Here is a 17844-nt window from a genome sequence, read left to right as displayed (position 1 = left end):
GTGGGTAAATTAATAACAAAGGGAAATATAATGTTAAAGAGAAATTAAATATGATGGAGGCAATGAGTCGGTAGATGAGGGGTGACTGCTTATCAAAACAGGAATGCTTTCTGTGTTTGGACATCATCAATTATGCCCCGTTTTAGTGACGGAGCAACTCACAATTCTCTGTAGCAAGTAATTTTAAAATATCCCAAATACTCACACCACAGAGCAATAAGAAAGTAACAGAGGATATATTTCTACTTCTACTGAGCTTACCTTAAGAGTGCTGAAAAAGTGGGCTGCCTTGGTTTTCAGAGGCCCAAGATACCAATACCTGAGAAAGACCAAGATAAAAATCTGATTCGAATATTAAAAGAACCATGGGTGCGTCAGCTCCCATTCCCAACAGACCATTACACTGGTGTTATGCCTCTACCATGAGTGGCTGCTCCAGAGGCTTAGGGATCGCGGCTGTGCATAAGAGTATTACGGTGATTTTTAATCTGCATTTCAATGCCACGTCAAATGGCACATAACTAGTTATACAGAAAAAGATTCTTGCAATTTAAAAGAGCTATTTCACCAGAGTCTCCTTGTATCTGTACATTCACAAGTTTCCCTATAACATCTGCTTTCAACCACTGACTGCAGTTGAGCACACAATCAAAAGAGCGGTGAGGAGAGGATGGAAAAGTCACAATGAGATGAGATGCTGTGTGATCTGATGTGTTACTCGCAAGTGTCATGAACGGATTCCTCAACCCATATCCTCACAAACAAAAATGCACTCCATGCACATGTGCGTGCATACATGCACACGATTAAAATTTAAAAACCAGTATAATTTCGAATTACTCATGTTATATAGCTTTAAGGTGGCAAAGGTTGAATCTGGGAATGAAAGAGGATCTATTTCATATCGCTAAATCACAAGATACTGAAGAGAGGAAGATGTGTCGTTGGGATTGGAAAGTGACATGGAATCCTCTCTTAACTCACCTGTTGCCAATTGCTCCCTATTAAGTTTGATTGAATGCATTTAGTTAGCATCTACAATGTATATGCCAGAAACAGGACCAATACAGAGTATGAAACTGCTGCCTCTGGGAGCTTAAGATTTGGGAAAATACGGAAAACCTCCCAAAGTAATAGAAAACAATACATGACTCCATATGGCATAGTATAAACTGATGGCAATTTATTGCTAAGGAGAGGCAAGAAGGGACAAAAATCACTAAGGGCCTAAAATCACTGGAGTAGCCATGCTTATGAAACAAATGCCACGAGAATAAAGTAACAGTATGGAACTCAGAAAGATGGGTCAGATTTAAATACATAAGAGAGGGAAGGAAACCATTCTAGGCAAGAGAAGAGCAGAAGTATGGGAATCAGCAAGTGCAAGAGCCAAAGAAAGAAGGGAAAGCTCAAAAGTAAAGATGCATAATTACAGGATTAGGGGATGATGGCAGAGGGAACTGGGTCTAGGGGACTGGGCATAAGGCAGTGGGCAATGTAAGGCTCTCCTAAGTCATTTCTCAGGTTAATACGATGCTCCTAACAAAGGCCTCAGTCGTCAACCTTCCTGTGTTGTATTCATAAAGCTCATTTTATAGTTACTGCTTATTTTAGTTGGCCAAATAGAATAACATCCTGACCCAGGCAGTTTATTCCAAAATTGTTGGCAATTCCTTCGTCTCCACCAATAGTGAATGCCAGCACCTTACTGGTGGCCTTCCTATGGCCAGGTAGGAAGTTTCTCCTAACCCTGCTGCTTCTTCCTTAACACAAAGAGCAATTCAGTAAGAAGACAATCCTAGGTAAGGGATTATACAGCAACAATCAGAATTTTAAAATTCTTTGTTCAGACACCAATCAAAACATGGGCAAGTATGTAAGATATTCCTAAAAGGGCTGACCTGTGCTTGTGCTTAAGTGGTAATTAACAAACATTTTAGGAAGCAATGTATTTATTCTCACCAGACTTTTTCAGGAGTAGCACAGCAATTCCACTTGCTGAGCTGCTGGAATTTGAGATTACGGATCAAACATAAACTGTGGACCAAAATAACCATGGCATACTTTCAAATAAAAAGATGTGAAGTATTTAAGGATGCACTGTGTGACACAATATGGCAATATCTCTCTTGACATTGCACTGTTGGGAATTTTTTTGCAGGAATCAAAAGGTGAAACTGTGAGAGAAATGGAGGTAAATAAATGGTGGCAGGCTTGCCTAAGAAGTGAAAGAGGAGTTTCTCAAGGAAAGCTATGTGTGAGACCAATCACAATCCACTTAAACTATTTGCAAATGAGAGTCCTTGGCTTCAAGTAAAGGTGAAGAAAATCCACCTACCAGGTGTGAGGTGAACTGCACTCAGTATCCACAGCTCTCCCTCAGGAAGTCCCTGCCTAGCCGGAATATAACACACTCTTCTCAAGCCAAGAGTTTCCGTTTCACACACTGGATTCTCCAAAGTTAAGTCCTTTCCCATGCAAAACCAGTGCAGGCCCTCCAGTCAGCTCCTCATCCACCCGTTTCTTCCATCTCACGCTCAGGCCAGAACTCCACCTTTCTTCCTCCTCTAAGAGCCTATGACCTCACGATCTCCTACGGCTTCCAAAAACACCAGGAAAAGTCTTCCCACCACTACTGTTACACAAGCTCCAGAAGGTGACCCAGACAGTGCCTTCTGCCTGGAACCCTGCTACACGTAGCAGGATGACAGAAATCCAGTCTGCCCTTCTAATGGAGCATAGCCCATGCCCAAATTTATGTCTAAAAACAGACATACCCACCTTCTCTTCCGCTACCGCCTGCCTAGTGCCAAAGAATCTGGAACTTTCTCCAACCTCTGAATATAAGATTTAAGCCTCTATCTGATCACTCCTACCTCCATTACACATGCATAATTCAACCTCCAGGCCCACCAGAATTATCCCCAAAAGATCATTGTATATTAAAACCTCAAAGGCAGGGACAGCATAAGACTTTATAAAAATGATCACACATCAATATAGTTAGTAATCCTTTACTTGCTAACTTCAACGCCGGCATCTCTGAAGGAGCCCCATCGCAGGCCAGTCATGGCAAAGACAGGTTGTTCCTTTTCACCCTGGAAGGTAAATACATTTCATTTCAATTCGGGATTACAGTAACTTGAATCTCTCAGCATGTAAGTACTCTGCAAATGTTCATGGCCTACTCTTTATCAAACCAAAATTCTAAAAGATATGTTCAACCTTTAAAGATATTAACCCTGTAAACATGCAGTAAAAGTCCTTGAATAAGCCATACTGTCAAATGAAACTAACTTTTGCACATTAGGACTCATGAATCTGCTAGCAAGGGAATATATTACATACACCACAGATTGAGCAATACCCAGGTCTCTCTCATGTGTTTGTTCAAGGCAAAGATAATTTAAGCCTGTATTCACTACAGAAGTTCGAGAGCTCTCAAGCAAGATCAGAATCTGGATATTCTTAAATATTTTACCTAAATATCTGAAAATATAGTCAAATATTTGTCACAATGAATCAGAATAAAAAGTGATACGGGGGACCAGCCATTGGTGTAATGGCTATGTTGCTGGACTCCCAGGTAGTCGACTGAGGTTCAAGTCCTGGACCTGGTGGCTTAAACTCACGCCAGGCTCGTGTGAGTGTGTGCCCAAGATTCCAAGAGGAGAACGGAGGAGGAGGGATTGAAACGTGACCATCCCCCCTGGGGGGTGGTTTCTCACTTTCTGTCTTTCTGGAGAGTGCACACGCCCCATAACAAAAACCTCTCAAAAAGAAAAAAAAAGTGATACAGAACCGTACCACGGAGGTACAGAGGTAGTGCCATCTTTTAGCAGGCTAGAAGCTTCAGGGAAGGTCCAGGTTCAGCTCCCAGGCCAGCCTGAACATGCAGGGCAGTTTTATGCACCTGTGATCCTGGCTAATTGAGCAGCTAGGGCAGGAGAATTGCCAAAGAGTGAGGCCCTATCAAAAATACCTCTCTCTCTCTTTCCTTTTCCCTCTCTCCTCCCCTTTCTCTCATAAAGGTAACAAAAAGTGATTTAAATTTAGTCCACTGTCTGAGGCCAGCAGATGGCATAGTGGTTACCTCACTGGACTCCCACATGGCCAACAACAGTACGAGTCCCGGATCAGGTAGCTTGAAACTCATGCCATGTGTATGTGCATGTGTGACCATGATCCCAGGAGCAGAATGGAGAAGGGACTGTGGCGTGGCCATCACCCTGGGGGGTGATTTATCATGTTCCTCTCTCTCCTTCCCCAACGAGTGCATGTGCCCTAAGACAAAAACCTCTACCAAAAGAAAAACAATTTAGTCCAATGTCAAATGTTAGATATAAATATTACAGTTAAATATTGCATATGAAAATCAGTGAGTTCTAATAAGTCAATGAATTAAGCAATATACAGAAAAAGTACACAACAGAGCTGATGCGCCTAAGAGTTTATACTCCACAATTAACTATCCTTACAGTACAAGCAATACATGTACCAAGATTCTAAATGGGATTTTTCCTGTAGCTCAGAAGTTCAGCTAAATCCCAAGAACTAAAATTCTGGTAGGCACTGAGTAACCCCCTCATTCGTTTTTGTTTTTTTCTTATTTACATTTAATCATGTCTTTACAGTGTACATTTCTTTTTCCGGCACAAACACCATGCCTGTCAGTCAAGACAAAAAATATCGCTATGTACATTATCATCAGCAAATAGCTGCTAAATTTTTTTTTTGTCAATTAAGCATACTTCTGCTTTTTTCCTTTTCCTTTCTCTTCTCTCTCTCCCTTCCATACTAAACTTTTTTTCCCCACATTTTATTGATTCACAAAAGATCTTAAACTAAAAATATGGACAAAGCTAGAATCTAGTGATGAGTGCACTGTAATTTTCTGCTGAAACATTTTTTTTCTTTCTCCATTCCCTCTTTTACTAAAGAGAGGTATAAACTTATTTGCAAAAAAAAAAATTAGGTTAATCTTAATTTGGTCTGTTATTTGCGGAAAGTTCCATAAGAATTCAATTTCTGATGCAAGGCAACAAATACTATTTGTATTACTGAACTTATGCAAATAACCATTTTGCAACAAAATTAAGAGGCTCACAAATATTTTCCCATTGCAAAGGTGTCATGAAGGGAGAAAAGTTCTTCAATTAAAATAAAAAATTTAAACAAATTGTTGAAACTATCAATAACTCAAAAGGAAACCAAAATCTTTAAATTTGGAAGACAAATCAAAGAAGAAAATTAGTAGTTTTAGCAAAACTTAAAAGAATTCTAGTTTATCAGTTCAGTCTTATGCTAGTAGTTTTAGCTGAACTTAAAGAATTCTAGTTTATCAGTTCAGTCTTATGTATGTAATCACTCTCTTGCTGGATTTGTAACTTTTACTGTGACCTGATCTTTCCATTTAAATCCTGGAAGTTAACATTCAACATTATTATTGATATTTCTGAACTTGTCCCTATCATTAGGTTGGCCTTTTTCTTGGTCATTTTTTGTTCTCTTATTTCTGTCTGACTTTAGTTTTCCTGGTATAGCATTCCCTTCAGAACTTCTTGAAGAGCTGATCTGGTATTGGTAAATTCCTTCAGGCCTTATCTGAGATGTTTTGGGCTATCCTTCCCATATGATGGATAATCTTGCCAAATATAGTATTCTTGGTTTAAATTGTTTTTCACTTAACACTTTGAATATATTTTCTCATTCTTTTCTTGCCTGCCTTTGTTTCTGACTAAAGGTCCAATGTTAGCTCGATGGGATATCCTTTAAAAGTAACTTGACATTTGTGTCTTGCCAATTTTAGTATCTTGTCTCTGCCTGTGGTTTTGGTTAATCCGGCTATGGTGTGCCTTGGAGAAGATCTTCTTGGATTGATTCTATGTGGAGTCGTTTGTATTTCTTGGGTCTGGATATTTGAATGCCTCTCTAGGTTTGGAAAGTTTCCTTCCAGGATTTCATGGAATAATGCTCTGATTAGTTCCTTCACCTTCTGGGATACCAGTTATCCGGATGTTAGAGGATTGAATGGTATCTAGTATTAATCATATATATTATTCTCATTTTTTTGAGGTTATTTTCTTAGTCTTTTTGGTGAATTTTTCTAGGTCAGAGGTTCTGTCTTCTACATCTGAGATTTGATCTTCTGTATGACTAATCTGCTTTTAATACTTTCAAGAAAGGTTTTGATTTCCTGTATTACAGCCTTCATCTCTAACAGTTCTGTTTGATTCTTTTTCATGATGTGCATTTCCTCTTTGAGATCATACAAGAACTTCCTCACCTTCTGGAAGCCCCTCATTCTAAAGAGATGACAAATGCTAGACATGATTCTGTGGAATTTACTAAAAGAAAGCAGAGCCAGCCTGATTTCTACCATGCCATCTCCCCACCAAATCAAGTATAGGCAGAAGATTAAATACTGAAGGAAAATCCTTTACACTGGAAGTTGGTGGCCTAGAAAAAGTATGCTAAATCTTCTCCTCAGGGGAGGGAGTGCTTCCCCCCAACCCCTCTTTCACCCGCCTCCCCACTATGCCAAACCCAAGTGAGGGATTTCGCAGGCAATCAGACACATACAGGAGAAACCTGCAGGAAAAATACTCCCTCTCATCTCTTCATTGTGTTAGATCATTGGAAAAATCACGTTGTGTTTTTCCGGTTTTCTATGCAAAAAATACATCATGACTTTCCCAACGACCCAATATATCTACTCATGCCACGGATCTGCTTTTCTGCTCTCTGATCCACTTAAGCAAGGCATGAGGGCACTAGAGAGTGATGGCAAAGCAAAGAGGTGATGGTGAGGAACTCACCTGCTGGCACCCTAAGGACATATTAGTTTCCCAAGTGTTCAGTGGATTTTGTGGAAGATGGCAAGGCTTTGAGTCAAGATAGTACTCTATCTAAAAGTCTGGCCCAAGGGCCATAGTCCTGAATGGCTGTGAAGGCCCAAGCCTGGTTGCTGAGTGAGTGAGTTCAAAGAGGTGGAGCTAGAACAGATCTCCAACATCAGAAAACCAAATCATGGAGAGATATCCCAGGGAACTCATATGAACCCATGAGAGAACCAGCACTAGGCATCAGCAATGAGGAGAAACTATAAAATTATCTGTTACATAAAGTGATCTATCTCTGGGCACCCAGTGGTACAGTGGTTAAGGCTTTGGGATCCCAGATGGCCAACTAACTACCTGATTTGAGTTTTGGGCCCCAGTGGCTGGAAAAACTTGCTGGTGCACAAAATTCCAGAGAGGAGAATGGAGAAGGGATTGCAAGGTGGCCATCTCCCCTGGTAGCTTAAACTCACACCGGGCGCTTGTGTGTGCATGCCCAAGATCCCGAGGAGAATGGAGGAAAAGGGGCTGTGGTGTGGCCATCCCTCTGGGTGGTGATTTCTTGCTTTTTGTCTCCCTGTCTCTCTCTGTCTTTCTGGCAAGTGCACACGCCCTATATCAAAAACCTCTCCAAAAAAAAAAAAAAAATTAAAAAGGCAATATAACTCTACTGAGAAGGAACAGAAAGAAAATATTTTATATAACAAAGAGGCCAAGAGATAAGATCTAAATTGATATATCAAAAAGTAACTTTATATAACATGTTAACACTCCTGAACTGTACACATAAAAATCCTAAGATGGAAAACTTTATACTAGTTTTTAACCACAATTTTTTTTTTAAAAAAAAGTAGAATCATAAACATATTAATTAGAGATAACTACTAGAATTCACAGGTAAAATTATGTTCCTCTATGGAGTAATATCTGGGATGGGTAGCAAAAGGGACTGTTATTTTCACCATAATCTCATTTGGACCACTCCATTTTATTTTAACATGTGTATGTGCATTGGATTGATAATTTTTCAAAAACTGAAGACTCTACCTTGATTTGTAAGACATCGAGTGGAATTGTCTCTCCTTTCACAATGGCAAGTGCAGCATCTGTAATATGTCTAAAGAACACAAAAAGGAAATGACTACATTGGAAAAATAAGCAACACTTCCTTCCCCACCCCCAGTCCCTACATACACACACACACACACACACACACACTTTCTCTCTCTCTTTTCCTGCCCAGAATATCAGCAGTTGGGTCAGGAAAAAGACACAGTCCTTCAAAATAGTCAGGTGGCCAGCTCCAAGGCCTGGTAGTTAAGGCAGCTAGATCCCACATGACCAACCACACAGTCTGAGTTCCAAACCTGGTGGCTTGGGAAACAAGCTGGGTGCATGAATATGCGTGCCCAACATCCCAACGAGAGGAATAGATAGAAGAGAAAGGACTGTGGCATGACCATCCCCAAGGAGGGGATAGGCCGTGTTTACTTCCTCTCCCTCCCTCTTTTTCTCTGTTATTTCCTGGCAAAGGCACATTCCCTCTAGCAAAGAAAAAAAAAAGAAAAAACAGGGAAAAAAAAAAAGGCTTAGAAACCAAAACAAAAGAGTATACAAGAATTACTGACACAAATACAGTGGAAGGTTCTGATAAGTTTTCAAAGAAGGCTTCTGCAAGAAGTTTCTACAAGGCACCAATCATTTATTTATTTAACATTTATTAAGTCTCCACATTGTGCTTGACTCATATTTACCATTGGAAAATAAGATATTTAAATAAAAATGTATCATCTTTTATTCATTATAAGAAATTCAGGAACTTCAGAAGGACAGTATTTCTTTTTATTCTAATATCCAGAAAGAGGATAAGGTTAACTTTTTGTTTTTGTTTTTTTTTATAGTTAATCTTAGCAAAATACATCCAGAAACCAAGCTGTATTTCTTATTCACCAACATTATTAGGATGCATTCAGTTTAATTGCTAATTCTTTCGTTCAAAGACACAAGACTGTTCTTATCTATATTCTGATAGTCATGTGAAAATTCTACCGGTAAAAGAGTATTCATCAAAAGACACCTAGAACTGGTATCATTCAAGGGATGTAAAACTATGCAGATAGAACCAGTTCAAAAGTTGCTACTTTGACTAGAACCGAGGTTAGGCACATGTAAATACACAACAGACAGTCAATAAAGGAGTATTTTTCATCAACAAGGGGCTAGGAATAAGATATTTGGTCTCTTGGCCAGTCACAATGGCATGGCAGTAGCTTGATGCCCTGCCTTGCAGAGGTCACATGGGAAGGTCCTGGGTTCACATCCCCAGGTTTCCCTATACACACCGGGCACCTGTGCATCTGCCTTTGGTCCTGACTGGCTGAGATTTGAGGAGGTGGAGATGGTGGCATAAAGACCAGAGGTGCCTGCCTTTCCCTCTTTCTCTTTCAAAAAAAAAAAAAAAAAAGAAAAAACAGGGAAAAAAAAAAAGGCTTAGAAACCAAAACAAAAGAGTATACAAGAATTACTGACACAAATACAGTGGAAGGTTCTGATAAGTTTTCAAAGAAGGCTTCTGCAAGAAGTTTCTACAAGGCACCAATCATTTATTTATTTAACATTTATTAAGTCTCCACATTGTGCTTGACTCATATTTACCATTGGAAAATAAGATATTTAAATAAAAATGTATCATCTTTTATTCATTATAAGAAATTCAGGAACTTCAGAAGGACAGTATTTCTTTTTATTCTAATATCCAGAAAGAGGATAAGGTTAACTTTTTGTTTTTGTTTTTTTTTATAGTTAATCTTAGCAAAATACATCCAGAAACCAAGCTGTATTTCTTATTCACCAACATTATTAGGATGCATTCAGTTTAATTGCTAATTCTTTCGTTCAAAGACACAAGACTGTTCTTATCTATATTCTGATAGTCATGTGAAAATTCTACCGGTAAAAGAGTATTCATCAAAAGACACCTAGAACTGGTATCATTCAAGGGATGTAAAACTATGCAGATAGAACCAGTTCAAAAGTTGCTACTTTGACTAGAACCGAGGTTAGGCACATGTAAATACACAACAGACAGTCAATAAAGGAGTATTTTTCATCAACAAGGGGCTAGGAATAAGATATTTGGTCTCTTGGCCAGTCACAATGGCATGGCAGTAGCTTGATGCCCTGCCTTGCAGAGGTCACATGGGAAGGTCCTGGGTTCACATCCCCAGGTTTCCCTATACACACCGGGCACCTGTGCATCTGCCTTTGGTCCTGACTGGCTGAGATTTGAGGAGGTGGAGATGGTGGCATAAAGACCAGAGGTGCCTGCCTTTCCCTCTTTCTCTTTCATGGAAGAAATACAAATGAATACACTTTTAAAAAATTAAACATATTTGCTCTTGAAGAAGAGAAAATAAGTGGACCCACATCAGGCACTTCCTCACTCAGCCTGTCCACCCCTCCTATAACCTATCTGCTGTCTCTGAACTTGGCTGGCCATTCTCATCCTTCAGATCTTGCCTGAAATATCACTGTCTGAGACCTGCAGTTGGCATTAATGGCTATGTTGCTGGACTCCCATGAAGTCCACTGCAGTTCGAGTCCTGAACCCGGTGGTTTAAATTCACTCCAGGCGTGGGTGTGTGCATGCCCAAGATCCCAAAAGGAGAATGGAGAAGGGATTGCAGTGTAGCCGTCCCCCCCTGGGGGGGTGCATTCTCATTTTCTGTCTTTCTGTCTCTCTCTGTCTTTCTGGCGAGTGCATGTGCCCTATAGCAAAAACCTCAAAAAAAAAAAAAAAAAAAAAAAATCACTGTCTGAGGCCTACCCTAGACTAGCCTAGAGGTAGGTCCTTGTCTATAATTCTCTGCCACCTCAGTGATCAAGAATTTGTATAAGATCCTTCCCTATCATTCTCTGTCACCTCAGTGAATACTTTCTTGACTCATCTCAGTGACAGAGAATGATAGGGAAGGATCTTATATAAAGGGAAAAGTTCATTTTCCTTCATGGTAGATAATGATTTATAATATATATTTATTTGCTTTATTATCTGCCTCCTCCTGGAGACCGGATGTTCTACCAGGTTAGTGATCATTTACATCCATTTATTGGCCAATATAAAACCTATATCTAGTGGGGCCAGTAGGTGGCATGGTGGTTAAGGCACTGGACTCCCACATGGTTGACCCTGGTTCAAGTCCTGGACCTGGTATCTTGCTTTCTCACTTTTCCTCTCTGTCTCTGGTCAAATTTTAATTAATTAACTTTAAAAAAAACCTAAACCTAGCACAGCATGGCACACAACAGGCACTCAACAGTTGTTGAATGAACTGTTTTATTCTACAGAATTTTATAGTACCATGAACACCTATATATTTATAATTCAGTTTTAACAATGATCAACTCATAGCCTATCTTATTTCCTTGTCTTTACTTTTCTAATTATTTTTTATTTATATTTAATCACTGTACATCCTTGCAGTGTACAGCATGGTTTTTCCCAGCATGAATACCATGCATATTAGTCATGTCAAAAACATTACCATATACATTATCATCAACATAAAACAATTAATTTTTGTGTCTATTAAATGTTTTGTTTTATCTGGTCCCCTCCCTGCCACCCCCTACTTCAACCCCATTTTTTATTATCTCTAGTATCTACAGTTGGCCTTCCTAATTTCTCTCTTGTATCATTGCTGTCATTCATTTCACTTATATGTAAGCAGATGTGTGTATGTGTGTGCATATGCATGTATAAATGTATATGTGTGTGTTTACATATATACATACAAATATATTTTTGTATATAAATAAAATATACATAAGTAAAAATAACTGAATATACCATAATTTATCCATTCACCAGTTGATGGACATTGGCATGTTTTCAGTTTTGGGCAGTTAGAAATAAAGCAACTATAAATACTCATGTATGGGTATTAGGCAGACATTTAACTTCATTTCTTTTGAGTAAATGCCTAGACATGTAATTTTCACTAATATGTTAAGTATACGTTTACTTTTACAAGAAACTGCCAAATCATTTTCCATAGTGGCTATACCATTTTGCATTCACACCAGCAATATATGTGAGTTTCAGATGCTGAATATATTTATCAACATTGGTGCTGTCAGGATTTTTCTTGTTTCTTTTTTATTCTCCTCTGTTTAAGCCATTCTAACAGACTCATAGTAGCATCTTATCATGAATTTAATTTGCGTTTCCCTAATGACTAAAGATTTTTTTCCTAGAAGCTTTAGTTTTAGATTTTACGTGTATGTCTATGATCTATTTCAGTTCATTAAAAAAATTTTTTTTTTTTTTGCCATAGGGCACATGCACTTGCCAGAGAGAGATAGACATAAATAGAGAGGGAACCTGAGAAATCACCCCCTAGGAGGGATGGCTATACCACAGTCCTCCTCCATTCCTCTCTTGGTATTTTGGCCATGCACACATATATGCCTAGCGTGTTTTTCAAGCTGATAGTCCCGGACTCAAACCACGGAGTCAGCCTTGTGGGATCTAGCACCTTAACCACCAACCCATTGGCTGGCCCCATTTCAGTTCATTGTTATTGATAGTGTGACATACAAGGTGACGTTTGTTTTTATGTTTATTGTCCAACTGTTCCAGCACCATTTACTTAAAAGCTATCTTTTCTCCACTTAGCTGCCCTGGTACCCTTATGGAAAAACCGATGGTCCATATATATGTGGACCTAATTCTGGCCTCTTTCTTCTATTGATCTATGTGTCTCTTTACTGTCCTGATTGGTGTAGCTTTAGAGTAAATCTTGGAATCAGAGAGGGTAAGTCCTCAAACTTTATTCTTTTTCCCCCAAAATTATTTTGGCTAGTCTAGTTCCTTTGTTTTTCCCATACAAAGTTTAGAATCAATTTGTCAGTCTCTACAAAAAGCTTATGGAACTTTGATTGTGATTATGTTGAATTTATAGATTAATATGGAGAGAACTGAAATCTAAGTGTTGAGTCTTATAATCTATGAGCACAGCTGTAGCTCCACTGAAATGAATGGCCGTTATGAATAAGCTATGATAAATACCCACGGTGCAGGCATGTGTCTTTATTTCTTTTGATAGATACTCAGACGTGTGACTGCTGCTCATATCAAGGTCATCTTGATATCTCTCTTCAATGATTTGTGGTTTCCAGTACATAAATCTTTACATGTTTTGCTAGATTTATTCTAAAGTATTTCATGTTTTTTGGTAAAGATTGAGCAAAATTAGTCTTCTACTGCCTTGTTATAATATAGTTATATTTTAGAAAAATACAGTAATTTTAATAAAATGAGACTTCAAATAGTTCATGGAAAAAAGGAGGGTATGAGTTTATTTTCATAAAATAAAATTCTCAAATCTATGCAACTTTATACAATATACATTTTCCATGAACTTTCTGAAAACGCCTGTGTAATTACTCTGACTGGAGTTTAAGTACTACAACAAAGGAGTCATTTAGAAATTAATTTCCATTTAAAAAAGAGTAGTTTCTCACTTAATACAGCTTCTCCTAATCCATTCTGCTACATACGACCTGGTTAATATTGTAAATTTGGTAGGAAAGGTCATCTTTCCATGGTAACTGAACAGCTATCAAATATTTTTTCTTAAAAAAAAAAAGGTTTTTTCAGGACCAGCAGATGGCATAATGGTTACACTGCTGGACTCCCACGTAGTGAGTGGACTGTGGTTTGGGTCCTGGACCCAATAGTTTAAAACTCATGCTGGCGTGGGTGTGTGCATGCCCAAAATCCCAAGAGGAGAATGGAGAAAAAGGGATTGCAGCATGGTCATTTCCCCTGGGAGGTGATTTCTTGCTTCTTTCTGTCACTCTCTCTGTTTCGCTGGTAAGTGCACACACGCTATAGTAAAAATCTTTCTCTTAAAAGAAATTTTTTTTCCTAGATGAAACAGCAATATAATAGAAGGTTAGGAGTTTTGATTTGTTTTAGTTATATTTTAGAATCTGCAATTGTATAGCCACCCAACTTATTATTTACTATTTGTTCCTCCCAAATAAATTTGCAATATTAGTATGAATAAAGTCTTCAAGGTACCAAGTACTTAAACAGGCACAATTACGCTTACCTAACTAGTTACTAGACTTGTACCAATTTTCTGAGTATTATTAATCATTTGACGAATATAAGCAAGGGAATTGAGGTTCAGAGACATTAAACTGCCAGGGTGACAGAAAGCATGTGGTGAGATAAAATTTGTTTTCAGGTCTGATGCCGAGGTTTCCTATCTTCGTCTTGTGTGGCTGCTTTGGCAGTATTACATGAGTATTTTTGGATCCCCCAAGAGATCCCACATCTCAAATCTGGGTACTCCACAGGCCACCCTATCAGTGTGGTCAAGCTTACACTGTAAACACCTTCTTCAGTAACCATATCCACTTAAACCAGCATTTCCAACAAAGTTAGGTATAACTTAAGATAAAGTTAGGTAAAATTTAAGATACTTGAAAATATCCAAAATATATATGTTAACTCAAATGTTGGGATTAAATTCTGCGTTCCCTAGGAACCAAGTTGAAACTATTATATTGGGTCATTGGGAAAGTCACAATGCATTTTTGTATAGGAAATTTTTGTATTTTTTTTGTACATTGTGACTTTTCCAGTGATCCAATATTTTCACCTTTTTTTCCATCAATACATTTTTATCCTAATTTTTCTCTCCAGTATAGATGCTACCTGGGAAGTAGGTAGCACTTTAGGATATGAGATCAGTTTAGGAGAAAGCAAGCAGCATGCTCACAGGTTTAGATGAATTTGGTATTATCGTATTAACTCTGAAGGAAGCCATGGAAAGGATCCTACAGCACTATACTTAGTCTTAGCACTACCTAGTACACAGGAGAGGTTTAGTAAGTGCCCTTGAGAAACTGACCTTAAAAGAAAAAAACTCTTGTAATGCAAAAAAACCTTTCTATATTAAACGCTCTTTCTAAATTGCTTGGCAAAAGACAGCTAAAATGCAACCCTAAACTTACCATTCTCCAGTGACAACAAAGCTCCAAATAAAGCAGCACTGTAGCACAGAATAGCAGTTTTAGGATTATTTACCTACAACATTTCCAATCAAAGATTCTGTTTTCTCCTGTAGTAATTATGGTATGACAAATCTTGACAGAAGTACAAAAAGCGAAGCCTTGTTCTTTTTAAATAGCCTTAGGCATTTGCCATGTTAAGAGGCCTCTGAAATTCTGAATCCAAGACAGACTTACTTGATTACCTAAGAGCTCTGGTTCATGCTTATAAATTAAGTTTTATAAATTTTTAAATTATAAATAGGAGAAGCAACAGCAGTAGCTTAACAACAGGGGAATATCAGCTTCCCCAAAAGTCCAGGCAATCTCAAACCCTGAGGGTTGCCAGACCCTGCATAAATCAGCTTTTGGACAGGCAAGGAATTTTCCAAGGAAAATTATCTGCCCCTGGATCACTGGCATATGTTATTTTGAATAGTGCCTAAAGCAGTTCAAAAAATGTATACTGACCCAAGAGAGAGACAAGCTCTCTAATATACCAAGACCCAACTAGATAGGATTTATCTCAGAGAAGTAAAAATATGAGTAATTCACTGTCATTATCTATTGCCCCTCAAAAATTCTAAACTGACAATAAAAAATATGGTCAATTGAAATGGCCTCTCATGTTTGTTAGGCCTCAGGCTGGCTGGTAAACAGCAGAATGATTCCCATTACATTAAGATGTGAAGCATCAGAGAAGTTTGAAAAAGGTCTGATATATCTATGCGCATGCCTAGCATTTGATTCATGGATCAAGGTTCTTATAAAAATAAATAAAAAAGAATTGTTAAAAGATACAATAGTTGGGACTAGCAGTTGGCATAATGGCTAAGTCACTGGACTCCCATGTAGTTGACCACGGTTCAAGTCTCGGACCCGGTGGCTTGAACTCACGCTGGGCACGTGTGCATGCGTGCCCAAGACCCCAAGAGGAGAATGAAGGAGAAGGGATTGCGGTGTGGCCACCCCCCTGGGAGTAATTTCTTGCTTTCTGTCTCTCTGTCTCTCTTTATCTTTCTGGTGAGTGCACGTGCCCTACAGCAAAAACCTCTCAAAAAAAAAAAAAAAAAGTTGACTCCTAAAATTACAAGAAAAATAAATTCACAAAAACTAGTCTAATAAAAGAAGTCCATACCCAATATATGTATCAAAACACACCCTGCACGCCATAAGTATGTGCAATTATTACATGTCAACCACAACAAAAACAAGTTACAAAGCAGGAAGAAAATCCTCAACCCAAACAGAAAACCATCTGAGTGTTACTACTGTTATTGAGCCTAGAAAATTATAACCAGGAAGGTCATGGGAACATTTTAATTCATTCAACAAATGTTTATTTATTGATTTGTTCCTATTCACTGGACTCCCATGTAGTTGACCACGGTTCAAGTCTCGGACCCGGTGGCTTGAACTCACGCTGGGCACGTGTGCATGCGTGCCCAAGACCCCAAGAGGAGAATGAAGGAGAAGGGATTGCGGTGTGGCCACCCCCCTGGGAGTAATTTCTTGCTTTCTGTCTCTCTGTCTCTCTTTATCTTTCTGGTGAGTGCACGTGCCCTACAGCAAAAACCTCTCAAAAAAAAAAAAAAAAAGTTGACTCCTAAAATTACAAGAAAAATAAATTCACAAAAACTAGTCTAATAAAAGAAGTCCATACCCAATATATGTATCAAAACACACCCTGCACGCCATAAGTATGTGCAATTATTACATGTCAACCACAACAAAAACAAGTTACAAAGCAGGAAGAAAATCCTCAACCCAAACAGAAAACCATCTGAGTGTTACTACTGTTATTGAGCCTAGAAAATTATAACCAGGAAGGTCATGGGAACATTTTAATTCATTCAACAAATGTTTATTTATTGATTTGTTCCTATGTGTCACCAGGCTTACCTTAAAAATCAGGCCACTGATCTCTCAGATAGCTTTCAACTTTTTTAGGTCTTCTTGACAATTACTTGTTCAAGATGATATTATTAATCACTGTCAATCAAAGCTAGGACTCAAATTTTAAATTCTAATCTTCTTGAAAGACTAGAGTTTTGTTTATATAATGCTTTTAAGAAAATAGAACAACGATAACAATTTGTCGGACTCCTAGTTTAGATGTCAGGGCTACACTTTTCCTTGTGTGTTTTTAATCTGTGCTGCCTATCACTTCAGGTACTCCCTAATAGAGGATATGACCGCATTTACGGGTTTTGTTTTTGCTATTTACATTATCGTGATAATGAAGCCAAGGCACCTGTTCTGTTCATTTGCCATCATGTATACTTAAAGCAAGAAAATGATTGATACAAATCTGGCTTCACTACATTTTATAATGTAATAGCACAAAAACAGTCCAGTCAGGGATACTATCTTCATAACCGACATAAGGACATCAAGTATTCATTCCCATCCCTGACCTGGCGACTTATTATTAGACTTCTCTTATTACTAGATTACGTTATTACTGTATTCCCACAACCCAGCTAGGAAAGTTCCCAACAAACTGAAAGGTTGAACTCTGATCCAGATCCTCCAATTAATTATTTGAAATGTCAGACTATCAAAACTCAAGAAAAAAAAAATACGTCACATATGTGTATTTTTCACTCCCGGGTTTGCTCACCCACAAATGCTAATATTCCACATTGACAACCTACTGGACTTTGTTTCCACTTTCAGCAAAGAGGGCATGACTCAAACTACTGGTCTGTCCCAGTGGGATAAATCCAATGGGAATCTTACTGAAGGTAGCCTCATCTGTTCTTCGAAGATCCAGTAACAACCTCCTGCAGTGTCCCATTTCCTCCAGCAACAATGATCACATCTGTGCTTTCCATCAATTCCAGGAGTTTCTTGGCTTGTCCCTCATAATCTGTCTTAACGATAGTCACATCCATGCCAGATAAGTGTAAAATTGGGGCAGCATTTTTTTCAGAGTCCT

General features: G+C 38.4%; 1 protein-coding gene across 2 annotated transcripts in view; it reads right to left on the bottom strand.

Annotated features, from left to right (window-relative positions):
* The window catches only part of AGK (acylglycerol kinase), a 106384-nt gene that overhangs the window by 18915 nt on the left and 69625 nt on the right, over positions 1–17844 (bottom strand). For both annotated transcript variants that reach the window (XM_014586495.2, XM_027770527.1), the window contains exons 8-11: positions 17561–17655; positions 7887–7956; positions 3019–3098; positions 262–319 (exon numbers count right to left, since the gene is read on the bottom strand). In XM_014586495.2, coding sequence (XP_014441981.1) covers positions 262–319; positions 3019–3098; positions 7887–7956; positions 17561–17655 — 303 coding nt within the window. The remainder of the gene's footprint in view (positions 1–261; positions 320–3018; positions 3099–7886; positions 7957–17560; positions 17656–17844) is intronic.

The sequence above is a fragment of the Tupaia chinensis genome, unplaced genomic scaffold (genome assembly GCF_000334495.1).
Source record: "Tupaia chinensis unplaced genomic scaffold, TupChi_1.0 Scaffold000140_1, whole genome shotgun sequence".
Lineage (NCBI taxonomy): Eukaryota > Metazoa > Chordata > Mammalia > Scandentia > Tupaiidae > Tupaia > Tupaia belangeri.
Note: the sequence above shows the minus strand (reverse complement) of the source record. Positions and strands in the feature narration are given on the sequence as shown.